The sequence below is a fragment of the Cupressus sempervirens genome, chromosome 2, assembly GCF_028749045.1.
Source record: "Cupressus sempervirens isolate cs-2001-9-10 chromosome 2, ASM2874904v1, whole genome shotgun sequence".
NCBI classification, from domain to species: Eukaryota; Viridiplantae; Streptophyta; class Pinopsida; order Cupressales; family Cupressaceae; genus Cupressus; species Cupressus sempervirens.
Genome location: NC_143119.1, coordinates 288,240,665 through 288,256,866, shown reverse-complemented (window position 1 = coordinate 288,256,866; position 16,202 = coordinate 288,240,665). Strand labels below are relative to the sequence as shown.

General features: G+C 33.8%; 1 protein-coding gene across 1 annotated transcript in view; it reads right to left on the bottom strand.

Moving 5' to 3' along the window:
* LOC149572191 (methyl-CpG-binding domain-containing protein 2-like) overlaps nt 1–15,889 on the bottom strand; it is a 68,900-nt gene extending 53,011 nt beyond the window's left edge. The window contains exons 1-2 of the mRNA XM_089813455.1: nt 15,705–15,889; nt 15,533–15,611 (exon numbers count right to left, since the gene is read on the bottom strand). Coding sequence (XP_089669581.1) covers nt 15,533–15,575 — 43 coding nt within the window. The 5' untranslated portion in view covers nt 15,576–15,611; nt 15,705–15,889. The remainder of the gene's footprint in view (nt 1–15,532; nt 15,612–15,704) is intronic.
* Between the last annotated feature and the right edge of the window lie 313 nt (nt 15,890–16,202).

The window sequence follows — 16,202 nt, the reverse complement described above, 5'->3', positions numbered from 1 at the left end:
ACTATCAAAATCTCACTTTTCTTGTTTGCATTGGTGTAGAGCCAATATACTCTTTTTTCATTTTATGCACTTTTTTTATGGCCAAAATCATAACCAAATGGCTATTGCACACAAAAGTATTTTTTTAATTTGTAGTACCCTTGTAACTACCAAAGTAGATCTCACAATGTTTATACTTGTTATAGGTGCAAATATCTTAATGAAATCTACATAGAATTGTTGTAAATACCCTGTTGATCACAAATGTTTTGTATTTCTCAATCTTGCATCTATATTGTACTCTAAATAAAGTCATTTGTCTCCAATGTCATATCTCTTGTTATAAAAAATAGTAAATTACAAGTCTCATTTTTGTATTTGTTTCAAAATGGTCCATAACTTCTAACCATTGTCATTCTTAATTTACATATTCCTTACAAACAAGATAATGATAAACAAATAAACAAAAATCAACAAAATCGTGATTTTCTTTATTATTGCTTGTTGCAACTTATGTTTACTTCATAACCCTTAAGGAATTTCAACATGCACTTTTGTAAGGCGCCTATTTAAAAATAATATTACAAATGCAACCACCTTAAGTCAAAGTTCATTTGCAGTTTTTTTCCTTTCAAAAGAGTTTTTTTTTTTTTTCTTTCAAAAGAGTTCTTTGATTTCTTCAATCGTTCTTTCTAGAATACTAGTTTCTCGCAGTGTACAGCCTATTGTGATTTATTTTCTATTCTGTTTAGGTTGCAAAGTTTAATGAATTTATTGGAAACCTTTTCTTGTCTAATTATTTATAAAAGAATAAGTAACTTCCACTTTATTTTTCCATTAATGCTTTGAATTATTGAAAATTATCTAATGTCTATAATTTTGTCTCAAGAATTATAACCAAGTCTTCTTGCTAAAATTATCAATACATGCCATAAATATGTATTACTGTGAATCGAGAAAGTTTTCAAATGTTTATACAAGACTTGAAACAAAAGTTTAAAAGGAAATCTTCCTATCCATAATTTTCCACTGAAAATTGCATCTCATGTTGATTTTTTAAAATATATCCTTCACAATTCTTAATGGACCACTCTATCTCAGTCAATCCTACCACCATGTGTTTATTATGCAACAAATTTAACCCACTAAAACTTAACTGATCAAATATGTAATGCAACGACCATATTTTATCTTTCATAACAACTTTGTAATAAATAATCCATTATATATTCTCAAATGAAACATTTTGTAATAGAAGCTTTTCTAATAGATTATCACTCTCATTTCTATGCAAAATTATAAATTTTATAATGTGTTTGCTCTAATTGTTCAATGCTAATTAGATTATGTTTTAAACCAAGAACATAATATACATCAACATATCATTTTTCTCAACTTGTTCAATAGCAATCAAGATGATTTTTGTTCCATTAAAGAAACTTTATGACTAGTTCCCAATTTCACTTAATTTAACAGACTCGTCAATGTATGTAACCTTATTTATTATCACTTGTATGATTACCATAAATGCTAGTTTATTTTGTACTAAACATTAGAAGTAACATGCAAGGAACCATAAATTTCATTTATTTTTACTTTTATTTAAAAATTATGCGTTTTGATTATTCATATCAAAAAAATTCATGCACTCATTAGGATATTTGTCATACGTTTGACCTTATGTGCTTGATTATAGCTATCTTTCCTTGTTTTCTAAAAGCTATAGCTAAGTCCTCCTAGATTTCAATAGTCAATGTCATAGATATTCCTCTTCCCCCTGTATCTTGTTGAGTTCATCTTCCTCTTTCAAAACTTCAAGATGAAAGTTGAAATTTGACTTTTCCTTTGAATACTATTTATAATTTGAATGCTTGTTCTACAAAGGATGTGTTTCTTTGGGTCCGTCTTTGTTCATGTGTTTGCAAACACCCCATTAATTCACCAATAGATATCAAAGTCATTTGATTCTTCAAGAATAAAAGTCAAAAGATCAAACCATGCCAATAAGCTCCATTATTTTTTTATCTATTACTCTTTTATCTTCTAAAGTCTCTTTATAAGTGTTTAGTTGATAAATCAAACCTTTCTCAACAATAAAATATTCATTTATCACTTTTGAAGCAAGGTGATTACATCTTTAAGCTATTACATAAAACTTGACACCAAACTAGAAATTAGGTCATTAGTTTGAGAACTTATCAACAAATTCTATCAATCATTTATCACTAGAGGATGAGTTGGCAAATGAGATGGCCAAAAAAAGGTTGTAGAAAGGGTTTCATAACAGACATGGCACAAATTAGAATAGTACACAATGGCTCTTAGCTTTGACATAAATTGATGATTGATCCTTGGATGTCGTCAATCCATTTTGAACGTTTACGAGGACAAATTGAAAGGACGAGAGCTTTCACTCTCACATGAATGTCATCGCAAAAATGCACATCAGAAATACTAACTCTTATAAGGTTGTTACACAAGATCGAGGGTGATGTGCCACATGCCACCACCTCCTCTAGAGTACAAACATTATACCCAAGCTTAGGGCAATGGCTATATAGCCAACTATTTAGTAGATCATACCTAGGAGACACTTAGTTTGTTTTTATATTCTGAAAGTTGTGTATTTCTTTGTTATCATTTACTAAATAAATGGTCGCATAGTGTTTGCCCAAGCTTGGGATACAATGCCAATGCATGGGAAAATTTAGACAACATCAACATCCAAACTCCTTAGCAAATCCGAGCTGATTTGAAATGGCTATGGCCAAACTCTTGTGCCATCATAATGAGAATACGCTAGTATGTGGCTTCTTTCTTTTGGTAATGACAAATTATTTGAAGGCTATTTATACCTCATGGTGGTCTCTAATGACTCATTCATATGGTATTGAGAAGTATTGGTGTTAAGGCTATATAATGCATACTCCCATTAGGTTGGTTTCTAAAAAGAACCTCAAAACTATTATTTCCCTCACTGTCTTAAGGTATGTCAAAGGGATCGACATAACACTGATACTTATGCCATGTTCTTGGAGATCATCATGGAGATGGGGACTTAAAAGAGGGAGCTACACTAAGTAGAAGATGTCTTAGAAAATGTGGATGTAGAGAGACAAATTTCTCTCCCACAAGACTATTATGCAATCTTTTGTCATAGGAAGGAGGTAGTGATAGGGGGTTTCATAATCGTTATTGTTTTTTCATAAATACCCTCCAATTACAGTCCAAAAAACGAGAACATGTGTACTAATAATCAATTACTTTTTTTTCTTTTTTAGTTGGTGATTGGCTTATTTGTGCACCACTATTGGGACATTTCATAAAGACTATTGGGACATTTACCCACAAGTGTTGGCTTTTTCGAGTAAGCAACTATTGGTGCAAAACATAACAGGTATCAAGCGAGCACTTTTGGCCACTTTGCACTCCACGAACCCTACCTAGAGATCTATAAATACCCAAAAGTTAAAACTTTAGCTTTAAGCACTTCACTCACCTACGAAAGTACAATTAAAAATATTGATAAAATCTGACTTATCAATTAGGAATTTTAGATGAGCAAAGTTAGCCTAAACACTACTCGATGTTTTTCCCTAAGGGCCCATTTGGTTGCTGGAATATGATTCGAGAATTGGCATTCAGAAACCTTGATTTGGGATTCTGGAACTTGAAATCTAGATTACTGTTTAAGGATTTGATTTGGGACCATTTGGTTCATCGAGAATGCATTTTGAGAATACACATTTCCACTGTTTGGTTGCACATTTCTCGAATTAGAATACCGACTAGAATAAGCAATTTTTTTTTAATTTTTAAATTTCAACATGAATGAAATAGGAAAACCGAAAGAAGGAGATCGCGTTAAAGATTTGGTAGATGTGATGTTCGACATGGCCGAGGCAGAGGGCCAGAAAATCTCACAGGTCAATATCAAAGAAATCATCTTGGTAAGTTTGAGAAACCTTCTAGATTTGCTTTTAAACATAGTAGCTAATAAAGTTATGAAGAATCTCGGATCAGAAGAAGTGTTGAAGGCTAATGACAAGACGAAGCAGGTAGAGACAAAAATAACACAGAGAACGAATCATTTTTGTTTCAATGAAAATCCACAATACACCATCTAAGTGGAATGATTTTTATTTTTTATTTATTCCCATTTCGGTGGATTATTACAAGAGTTGTCAAGCTGTATTGTACTTCTGAAATATCACAAGATTTGTTAACAAGTGATATACTATTTGTGCAGATAATCACAGAGGCAAAACAATAATATTTATTTATTTCTTTACTCATCGATGATCTAGATCTACAAGTAAATAAAGCATTTGCTCTTTGGTATATAAAGCATTTGTTCTTTGGTATAAGTCTATTTGTATATGAAGCGTGTGTTTACTTTTCGAGAAGCCCAAATTGCACAGGACGTGCTAGCGACGGGAGTCAAAACATCGTCGACAACAGTAGAGTGGACGATGACCGAGTTGCTGAGGAATCCGGCAATGCTGGGTCGAGCACAGAAAGAGTTTGAGTCTGCAATTGGCAGAGGGCACCGAGTAAAGGAGAGTGCCATCATGAACTTGGGAGTACTTGCGATGCGTGGTGAAGGAAACTTTTCAGCTTCATCCGCCTCTTCCACTGCTCATTCCGCATGAGTCGACGAAAGGGTGCAACATGAAGTAGATAAAATGGAGAGCAAAACAGCAATGGCAATATATTTAGCAAATCAAAAGTGAGCGCCAGCGAACATGAAAAAAAGTTTCATTTTCATTAATTTGGAATGCTTGTTTTTCCAAAATTGGAATTAAAACAGGTATTTGAGGAATACCAATTATTTGGAAGGAAGATCGAATCTTCGAATTGGGGGATAAATGAGAATACAGAATTCTAATTTTTTCGTATTCCAATTCTCATTTCATTGACCCAAACAGTAGATTACAAATTTTTTAGATTTCACATTTCTAATTCCTGTTGATATCCACGAACCAAATTAAAATCTTGAGTTTGATGTTCGTGTCGATGATGGTGTTTTATAATTCCCATTCTTTGAACACCTCCGTCGAGCCGTTTACACTTGTAAAGAGTACGACTGGCCTTTCCATTTTTATTTGCCTTCCTTAAAAATCTGAAATTGGTTAGCAATTTTGTGTTTCGAACAGCTGGCTTTTCTTGGCAGGTCGATTTTGGACGCAAGGCGACGCAGCTTCCTAAATTTTCGCATGTTGTTATATCGACATACAATTTACCAACCTTGTTCTTGAACCCGAGGCACTACAAAAAAGACTGGGATTTCTCATTTTCGAAGAAGCTTGAGAATACGGTTTGTATGAATATATGAAAGAATAGCAGCATGTTGCAGAGGACGCTCGGCAGGTTAAGCTTTTGGATTTGCAGGATGAGTGCGGAGTTTTGAAGGAGAATATGTCCATTTTACCATAAAAAGAGGAATTGATCGATTTCTGGCAAGATCTGGCCATGGTGCTAAGAATCTGCTGGTAACCCACAAACTGGGAGACTAGAAATTACTATTATTGTAATCTTTCGCCGACGGTGTTGTAAGGTCGCCTACCAAATAAATGGACGAAGCGCCGAGTGAACAGTTCCGTTGTTAAGAGGATAGGCTGAAATGCTTGTCGGACCAAGGCAGGGATTTAGATTACTCAGGCGATGCTGAAAGGAGCTTTGCACGACACGTGTCTTGTCTGGATGACAAAGCCCGGGATTCTGGAGTAGTTCTGGTTTGATTGTTGCGAATCGCGCCCCCTTTTCAGAATCCAGGGAATAATTAGCGGGCATTGGCGGGCTTGTTTGCGTTATAGGTGTCTCTTTCACCAGATTAAAGCGTGGAGTCTGTGATGTTGCTCTCATGATTAAATTATGTGTTCTTTAATTATTTTATTTGTTTATTTTATGGCTCTGCTGATCAAATATTTTAATTATTTTATTATATATGTTTATTATTTTATTACTGTTATGATGAAGTCTTGATTTAAGGATTATTTCTATAAATTCCTAGATGAATAATGGGTTTCAAATAATATTCTAGTATTTTTTTAGTTTGAATTTCCCTCTCCTCCTTTTATGTATCTACTTGCATTAAATATTATTTTTTATATGTTCTTTTAAATGTTAAATGAATAAAGAGAGAATTGTTCGACAACATTATCTTAGGATCCGTGGAATAAGAATTGAAAATTAGAATTTGTTTATAATTCTTCATTTGGTGCATCAAATCAGAATTGGGAATAGGGATGTGTATTCTCATTTTAGCCCCAAAATGAGTATTTGTCCATTCTCAAAATACATGTTATTGGAATTACTATTCCTATTCTCATTTTGGTTTTGACTATTTGATTAAAATTTAAAATCTATTTAAAGGAATCGAAGTTGGATCTACTAAAATTTGATCATTGCTCAAATTTTGGTGTACATATGTTTTGTGGAAGATCGACAATGAACTTAGCCCACTTTGTACATTCAATAGAGATCCCTTATGCACTGCAAGCATCCTACACTTCAATGCTAACGACTCACATTTTGAAAGTGTTTTGACTCCAGATCGAGTCATAAAGTTGAGCCTATGATGAGCTCTTTGCCAGCTAGGTTTTTTAGGACCTCCTTCATGTTGGCATCAAATTGGGTGTTGTTAGAATATTGGATGACATTACATGTTGTTTATATCTCTCCCACCCATAAGAACTCAATCATAACAACAAATGAATCAATGCACTCTTTTACTATTATCATAGCCAGGTAACCAAATATAGTGGCAATCTCATTGGAACTCGATCTTCACCAGATAAATACATATGTGCAGCAATTTGGCAATGCCCTTAGCAAATGTTGTGCCTCATTTTTATATACTCGCTTGCACAATCTCCATCAATCATGTTTCTAAATTGATCAATTTTCATCAGTTTGCGCATCAATGAAATGCTTGAATTGAGAGCATGAAATAATAGGAACAAATCAAATTTCGAACTCTATTTTGTCCAACCAAACAGAGAGAACAAATTTGTACTCTAGAATAACAATTCCTATCCTAGTAACCAATGGGCCCTTAGAGATTTGATGTCTTAAGTTTATAGGTTATTGTGTGACTAGGATGTGTACGGTTTTAAAAAGTATTATTTGTGAATTATTGTAGTTATTATTTTTTGATTTAATAATGATGTTATTTTGTATTATAAGAAAGAGTGTTTTATAGTAGAAATGTAATTAAGAAATTATTGTCTAGTGTTAATTCGACTAGCTAGTAATAGAAAATTGGGAGTTTCAATTATATATCATTTTCAAGTTGGGTTACAAAAGAATGAGTTGGAATGAGACTAGATTCTAGAGGTTGTTTAATTAAACTATTCCATGTCGACGTACATGTGCCCACAGAAATGTTACACACACTTACAAACCTCTACGTGCACCTACTCACACACTTATTATTTCTTATCGCCCCCAAAACCTAAGACTCCATCGATTCCTTTGTAGAAACATTTTGGAGTCACAATTCCAGCCTTTTCTTATCTCATTACCAATCGCTATGTCATCTTGATGTCTCACTTCCAACATTTTGTTGTCTTATGTTAGAGTTTACCTTTCAACCCTCCTCTATTTCACCCCTTATTAGTCTGATTTCATAGGGGTCTATAGTGGAGCATCCTAACTTCATTCATCCTTAAATCTTCCATGAATGTTTCAAATCACTTTCATTTCTATGTAATTACTTACTTGTCAAGTCCTCTACTTAAAAATTTGGCTTGAATTCCATGTGATCAAATATGATCTACTACGTCACATATTTTTGCGATTCAAGGAATTAACAGAACCTATATATGTATGTGGTATTAGATCATTGTTAGTTTTCATCCACATGTGAAATAAACCTTTCATCATTTGCATGTGTAACTAAAATTTACAGAGTCAATCTAATACATTTGGATCTTAAAAGTCTCATGTAAAAACTTTCAAAATACTCCATAAAGTTTTGAAATTATTTAAGAATAGTTAACTAGATATTGAATTGCTAGGGATAAAGGCTTTTGACGATTTGATGTCTATAAGACAAAGACATGTAAATTATATCAATTTGAAAATTAAGGATTTGGGGTGCAATTTAGTTGTATATTTAGGGTAGACATTATATTGTGAGAGTAGGGACCAACCTTATGGTAGAAGTATAACCCCAGATCATTTCAAAACTATAACACCTTTTAAGAAGTTTTATTTATTTAAGGCTTTATTTACAATTATAAACAAATCAATGTTGTGAATTCGTCCTAAACCACTCTGTTCCAATTTCTATTATCAACACTATAGAGTTGCATATAATGCATTGTACGAGGTAAATGGTGTTATGACTATAAATGAAGATATATGTAGATATATGTGACTATGAGTCAATTTTAGTTACATCATTGAACCTTATTGCCTACACTAGATATTTGCAATTTCGATGAATTTTAACCTTCAACAAAGAATGAGAACAAAATTTGAATACAAAGTCAAGATTGTTTGAGAATTCACCTAAGTTTGCATAATTGTACATAATATTCTTAAAAGATCTCAAAATTATCCTTCTAAGCTTAGTAGGGCTCAAAGTGTAGAAGAATTCCACAATCCTCTTATTTATTGGCCTTCTCAATTCTTGATTTTAAAATAGTTTTGTTGTTATTTAGCTAAATGGTCACTTTATCAACTTTTGACAAGAATGTTAGGATTAAGAGATAATACAAAAAGAAACACCAATACAACCCAACCTAGTGCAAGTTTTATTGATTTGTTGGCTTGGTTGTTGTATATTCTCATTAGAGATCATATTGAAGGTCACCTACAACTTACACAAGTAGCTTGCTATAGAGTATTTATGAGAACAAATAGCAAGATTACTAGTGCATTAGCATTATTGTAGGTCCATCACATGCGTGCTTGCAAGATACCTTTCTCTTGGAGTGAAGAACATGGCAATCATAATGTAACAAAAGTTTCCCAAAATATTTGCAAGACAGTCCTTGTGTATATTCAAACATTCAAATTCAAGGCAAGCAAAAGGTGGTAGTTTACAATCTACTAGATCAATGGTCATATAACTTGTAACATATGTGTTGGTACCCGATATGGACAAGGTTTTAAAATTTTTAATTTATGTTTTTGAACTTCTTTGAACTAAAGTTTGAAGTAGTTCGAAGTGGTTCGACAGTTCAAATGGGCATCTTGCAGGTTGAGCTCAAGCAAAGTTCAAATTCATGGTTCAAAATGCAGATTTGTTGGTTAGAAAAGTTCATAATTCTATCTCTATTCATAATTCAAGTTCTGACTCTGTTAGCTCAGTGGTTTCAAAAAGAAAAAAGTGCAGATCAAGGTTGTGAAGATTCAATATACATTTCAAATGGATCCATTTGTTTGGTGTGGCATGGCAGGTCATCAAAAGCAATAACAATATACCTTTGAAGTCCATATGCATGTTGTTTGATGGATTGACTAAGGCTTTGGAGGTGGAAGTCATGCATTTGCAAATATTGTTGGAAGAAGTTGCTATAATTTCTATGACCATGAATTTGCAGGAAGCCAGAACATTAGTCTCAGTGCGGGGGGTATAAATCCCAATATAACCTTTGAATCAATCCCATTTTTAGATATGTTTGAAGAAAACTAGTTATCTGAATCTCCTCCAAGCAGTTTGAAAATGTTCTTGACGGATAGAAAGTTACACATGTTTAAATGCAGCACTGTCAAAATGACCCACCACACCCAAAAAATGATGCCAAAAAAAATAGATCCTATTTCGAGGGTCATATCTAACAATCCAACCTTTGGATTGGGCTGAATTTCGGATATGTATGGCCAAACCTAGTTCTCTAAATCCTCTCCAAAGCGTTTTGTCAGATTATTTATGGATCAAAAGTTACAGGTTTTTGAATGCAACACTATTGGATCAGCAATGTCAGTGACAAAATGCAAAGCACAGTAAAACAGTCATGTTGCGGGGGTTGTATCTCACAATCCAACGGTTGCATTGACCTGAGTTTTGGATATGTGTTGTAAATGCTAGTTTTAAAAATCCTCTCCAAATGGTGTTGTGAGATTCATTATGGATCAAAAGTTACAGGTTCCTGTTTGCACCTCTATTGGATCAACACTCTGTCACTAGCAAATGCCACCTGTCAGCATGCATATATTATAGGGGCCTCATATTAGCAAAAATATAAGACAATGTTTATAATGATATAAACACATTAAGAATGGGGAGATTGAAAATATTAAAAGGAAAAGGGGAAGTCATAAAGTTTTTCAAGATTCAATTAAGGAAACTGAAAGGTTTTCACAGAAGTGAGAAGATAATAAATATGCTAATAGCAAAGGTTCAGGGGGTTCCATCTTTTCTCTCCCAAAAGACTGCAGACTGTGGGTTACAACAAAAGGAGAGGTTTTCCAGATTTGTTCCATTTTTTTTCTTGTGAAGCTATGGGAAGCAAAGCTAGTGTTTATTTTCTCTTTTCTGAACTATGTGTTAGAAAATAAGAGAATTTTGATTTGTTTATGTAATAAAAGGAAGGAGTTTCAGCTTACTTTAATGGTGACTATAATTACAAATGTGTAATGAGGTCTTTGTATCTTTTATGCTTTAGGGAAGGGAGACTTGGAGGTTCATTGTTTGTCAAAACTTAGAGTTTGAGTGATCCTCTTTCCACTAATCGTGATCTTTGTGTCACTTTAGTTTTCTCTAAAATGTGTTTTTACTGTCATTGTTTCTTGTATACGTTTTGATTGCAAGGTATCTTCATAGCTTTGTTTCTACACTTTCTCAAGAAGATGGAAAATATTTTTCTTGATCTTGTCCCTTGTAATGCGTCCGGGTAAATGGACTTTGTGTCATTTGTCGTTTATTTTCTTGCAGTTGTTTAGTTTTTCCGCATCTACTTTGTGTCTACAAGTAGATGTTTGTAATCCTTTTGTGCTTTTTAGTTAAAAGCATCCATATTTAATTCATTGTAAATCATATATGGGGAGTTGTACCTGGATAAATTCAGAGGGCGCTTACACTCTTCAATAGTGAAGTGACCCAACTATTAGTGCTGATTGGTCTTCTTACATGGGCATCTAGAGCGATTTTGTATGTATTTCTTCGAAGGACAATATGTTCACTAACAATATGTCACAATACATCTCTATCATTGAGTTCAAAGCTAGGTATAAAATTTTGTTTAATTTATTTTTTGCATTATTTGTCACTACTTTGAGTTACTACTCATGTCTCTATTATTGGATTAATTTATAGTTTTTGATTAGATAAACAAGTTTTACAAGGATCCTGAAACCCAATAGTTAAAACATCTAAGTTGATAATAAGCATGAAAGCCCAGCCAAAAAAGTATAAGTTCAGAGGCTGATAATAAGCATAAAGCCCAGCCAAAAAGTAGAGTTCTGAGAAAAGACCAGGAAAAAAGACAAGTAATACCATGGCCTAAAGCCAGAACAAAAGCCAAAAGACAAAGAAAAACAAAAGAACAGGTGAGAGTTATTCCTCACTCTTTCGCTCCAGCTCTTACATAACCTGAGCAGCCTCGAAGGCCAGTTGATTCTCCTCTACTTCCAGCTGTTGCGCCCTTTGGTCCCCCTGGTCTTGATCAGGAATGGTGTTGTCCTTTGCAGAGTCGTCCTCCGTTCTGGCTTCATCCCTGTCTTTTCCTTCCTCATCATCCTGCATTTCTCTATCTTTGATCCAGCCCATAAGAGAGATGATGTTGTTGTTAATGGAGCTTAACAAAGAGAACATCTGATTTGCAAGGTTGTGATTGTAGTTCTCCAGGTTGTGTATCCTTCTTTCCGCCAGACTGAGCCTGTCAGCCGAATCCGTCCTCTTGTTAGCATCCATCCCATTCCTTGTTGCCTCAATATGTCTCACCTATTCTTTGACCTCCATTTATAGTTATTTACCTACATTTTTAAATTATTTTATCAATTAAATGCACTAGGATCTTATTATTTCCCCTCATTAGTTGGTGATATCAATATTGCTTATACCATCTAGTGTTTGGTCTTAGGGCTTGTCCTTATTTTTATTAGTTGTTCAAATCCAACTTTTCTATTGCATGTTATTCGTATTAAATTTGGGCATGGTTTATAATTCCTCTTACTTATGCTTGATAGCTATGTATTGCTTCTAAGTTTTTGTAATCTGTTGTGAAATCTCATTGCAACCATCATATCCACCCTTGATTTTATGAGGGTTTATTTGCTAATTTATTTCTAGATCAAAGGCTTTGTATATATTGAATTTAGAATTAGGTTTGGCCTTTAAGGTTTTGTGAGTTATATTCCTACTTGCATTAATGTATGACTTACATTTGATTTTTTTGGATTCAAATCAGTTGCTTAATGAAACACTTTTCTCATTATGTGTGAGCTTCGTCTCAACATCCTTTGATTGTCATTTTGCAAAAAGCAATACAATTTTTATTATCCCAACTTCCTATAGTTTCTACCCATAAAGCTCAACCAGCCTAGAAATGGGTCTTCTTCCCTGCTATCAACTATAGAAAAAAATAAGGTTCTATTGTATCGATTAGGTCATCAACCCCTATCCTCTATAATGGGGAAAATTATAGTTCATCATGTTCTACATTTTCAAATTTCAAAAGCTTACTACATTTTCAAGGAGTAATGACTCTAAAGAAACAAAAGATAATGTATAGAATGCAGCTAATAATTCCAATCCTTTTGCCAAGCCTTGTAATTTTAGAGACTTCACAAAGTTACAAGAGTCATTAGACGTTATGCTTCAATGCTATCATTGTATACTATAGATTAAGTCATGGTCCGTAGTTTGACCAATTCCTACCTTTGATCCAATATGTGGGTGTGAGCTTAACCCAATTCACTCTTGTAATTGCATATCTAATCCTAAATTTTAACATTTAAATTATTCACATTCCTCCAATCTACTAGTTATAAGCCAAAGTAACGGGTTTTAGTAGCATTTAAGGACATTCATTAGTCATTTGAGATTATGTTAGAGATCACTTGGAGCTTATGCAAAACACTTGTCATAAGACATTTGTGGGAGGATTACAAAATGTTTATTAAAGCATTACATTGTAGCATATCATCCTAGGTCCATTACACATTTATTGTCTTTGATCTTTTACTCAAAGTCATAAAGTTAAGGTTTGATCAAGTATCTATTTAGGAAGAAGATGACTTTTGCAATTTAACAAATTCCTTAAACACTTTGTAAATATCATAGGTTTTTACTCAAATATTCAAAATTAAGAAAAACAAAGCTCAATGAACTACACTAGGGGAGAGCATCCAGTACTTGAGCATCCTAACTTCGTCCTTATCAAAATTCTATGTGGGAATTTCAAAACAATCACAATTTTTTATAGTAGCTTACTTGGTAAGTCGTCTGCTTATAACTAACGTTTCAAGTCTACATTGTCAATTATGATGCCACATCAACATGTTTTTTGCCAAGTTGTCCAAAACAACCTAAATAAAAAGTGAGATCAATGGTTGTGCAAAAAGGGTTCTCATACTTTCATAATTGAAGTGCCATCACATCATTTGCTTTTTTTTTATAACTAAGAGTACATTTCATTAAATTATGGGTAGTTATTATTGTACTAACAACTTTAAAGCCATAGTTATTGGTACAATATTGTCAAACAAGTTGGGCAATTAAGATAATAAATATGGATATTAAATCTGGAAGTATGGGTATCAAATGAACAACTCCTATCACAACCATTGGAACGTTCAAGTAGTGAGTCATTTCCTCTATATCAAATTAAACTTTTAAGTCTAAACACAATCAAGATTAGGTTCACACCCATTTACATAAAAATAAAAATAACAATTGTTAAATTCTTCAAACCTTAAACTTCATCTAGAATAAAAATAACTTCTAAAATCTATCACAGTCATTTTTTTTATTTAACCATTTTAGACTAAATATCATATTTTATTTTATTTTATTTTATTTATTTGCTTTAATAATTAATTTGTTCTGTTATTTATTTTGATTGTTCGAGAGTTCTGTCCCAGTGAGCATCGAACAAGCACGCCATTAGTAATAATGCTCACGCCGATCCGGTCGTACCCACATTTTTGGCTTTTCGTTTCAGTAATAGCATATATTTTTGCTTTGAAACCCAATAATCTTTTAGGTTAAATTTTCTTTTAAAATTAATATACCTGTCTTTTACATTGCGGTTTCTGTGAGTTATGTACGCGGTTCAGAGGTGAAAATTTGACATTACATTTTTTAAATGCCAAAAGTCCAGTTCTGTTGAAGGGAAGAAAGGGGGATCAATACGCCTTCCAAAATTCTATCAATCGTCAAATACACTGCATGAATTCGTGTGGATACAAGCCACTCAGCAATCACCGATTACTTAACATCACTGTGCAATGTACCCCTCTCCTTTCCCCTTTTCCAAATAAGAAATTTACTTATCATCCACATATTGCACGCCTCTTGTTAAGGCAAACAATGGCTTACTACTGAGATTCTATATTCTGCCTGTATTATAAGGTTTGTGCAAAGCCTACCTAAGATCTTAGATCTGACGCCTGAGCAGTTACTATGAGCATTTTCTCCATGTTCCTTCAGAAAATTTGGGGAGAACTTTCAGATAACATTCTATAGCTGACAGTTTAATGAGCATTTTCTCCATGTGCCTTCAGAAAATTTGGGGAGAACTTTCACATAACATTCTATAGCTGGCAGTTTAATGATATGTATTAACTAGATTGAAAACTCATATACTGTAGTGAATTTTAATTAATAAATGTAAATAAACTGTGTAAATGAAAATAATCGGCTGCATAGCAGCGGTGTTGGCAGATCTAACGAGGCAGAGAAGACCGGGAATAATATTGATAATAATAACATTATTTGAGATTATCAACAGGACAATGAACTATGTTTTGCGACGTTTGCTACTGCGAGTAATCGAATTTGTATTTATTATTATCAAATGCGTATTTGACAGGCAGGGGAAAGCGTCAAATTGCAGGCATAAATCATGTCTTCATTTTAATGACAGATCATCGATCCATTAGACACCATTTACTTCAAGCCTAAATGGATTCGTGGATGCCTACAATAAGCAATGTCCAACGGTCTCTCATGTAGAGGCGCTGCGCTTGTACAGGCTCTGTGAAATACGATAGTTTTCACTTAATAAGAAATTTGATTCCAGCTTAATAAGAAATTTGATTCCAGCATCCGATTTTCCACATACATCTTACCAATTTCTTTCATGTAACAACAGCAATAACCATTCTAGATTCGTTTGATAGGGTTTGATATTCCTCATTGCTTTAGATGTTCAATATTTCGTTCTGTAATCGTGTATTTATGTATTTTTAATTTCAATAGTATCATTTTATGGAAAAGAAAAGCTTCAGGGCTATGTCACATCGCAATGTTACAGATCCGGCTCTAGAATCTAGGCAGGCAAAAGCTTTTATAATAAGAAATAAATTTACAGAGAAGATGCCTATAGATAGAGAATTTCCGAAACCGTTAGGGTTTGAAGAAAGGGTCGAAACTTACATGAAACATTCTGTGCGATGTACGGGCTCTTTTCGCGCTCCATTTCAACGCATACCGGTGAGAACTGGCCCGAACTTACCTGCATTGAAATTCAAAATCTACATTACAACTCCAGGTCCTGGGACGAAGGGCAAGCCTTAACTATTACAAAAGCAATGGCCAATGCATTCACCTTAAACCGAAGAGGAGACGATCGCCGAGCGGCAAGCCTGCACACTCTCACTGTGCAGCGTTGCTTTCTTCGCCTTACGTGTCGAGATTCGAACTCGAAACCTGAAGGAGATCAGGGATTTAATATTCTCTCCTATTATTTATTCCTCTTGATACTACGAACGGAGAGGTCTCGAGTTCGAACCCGAGAGGGTACGGAGAATGGGGGATTAAATAGACTAGGTTAAAGGAAAGGTACATGACACCGCTTAAATATAACCGTCCAGGAGACATTTTTGGTTGTTCCGAGAAAAATATGTAAATGGAAACTATTTGTAAATTTATTTACTTATTATTTTCTTAAAAGGTTTCTTCGAATACGTTTTTTGTTGTTTCTAAATTGTTGGGGAATTTTGTAGGTAACTCGTACTTTGGTTTTATCGTATGTTGCGCTGTTCATTCGGCTAACACGAATAAAAATTTCATGTACAACGAAACATGATTAGCGAAAATGAAGGTT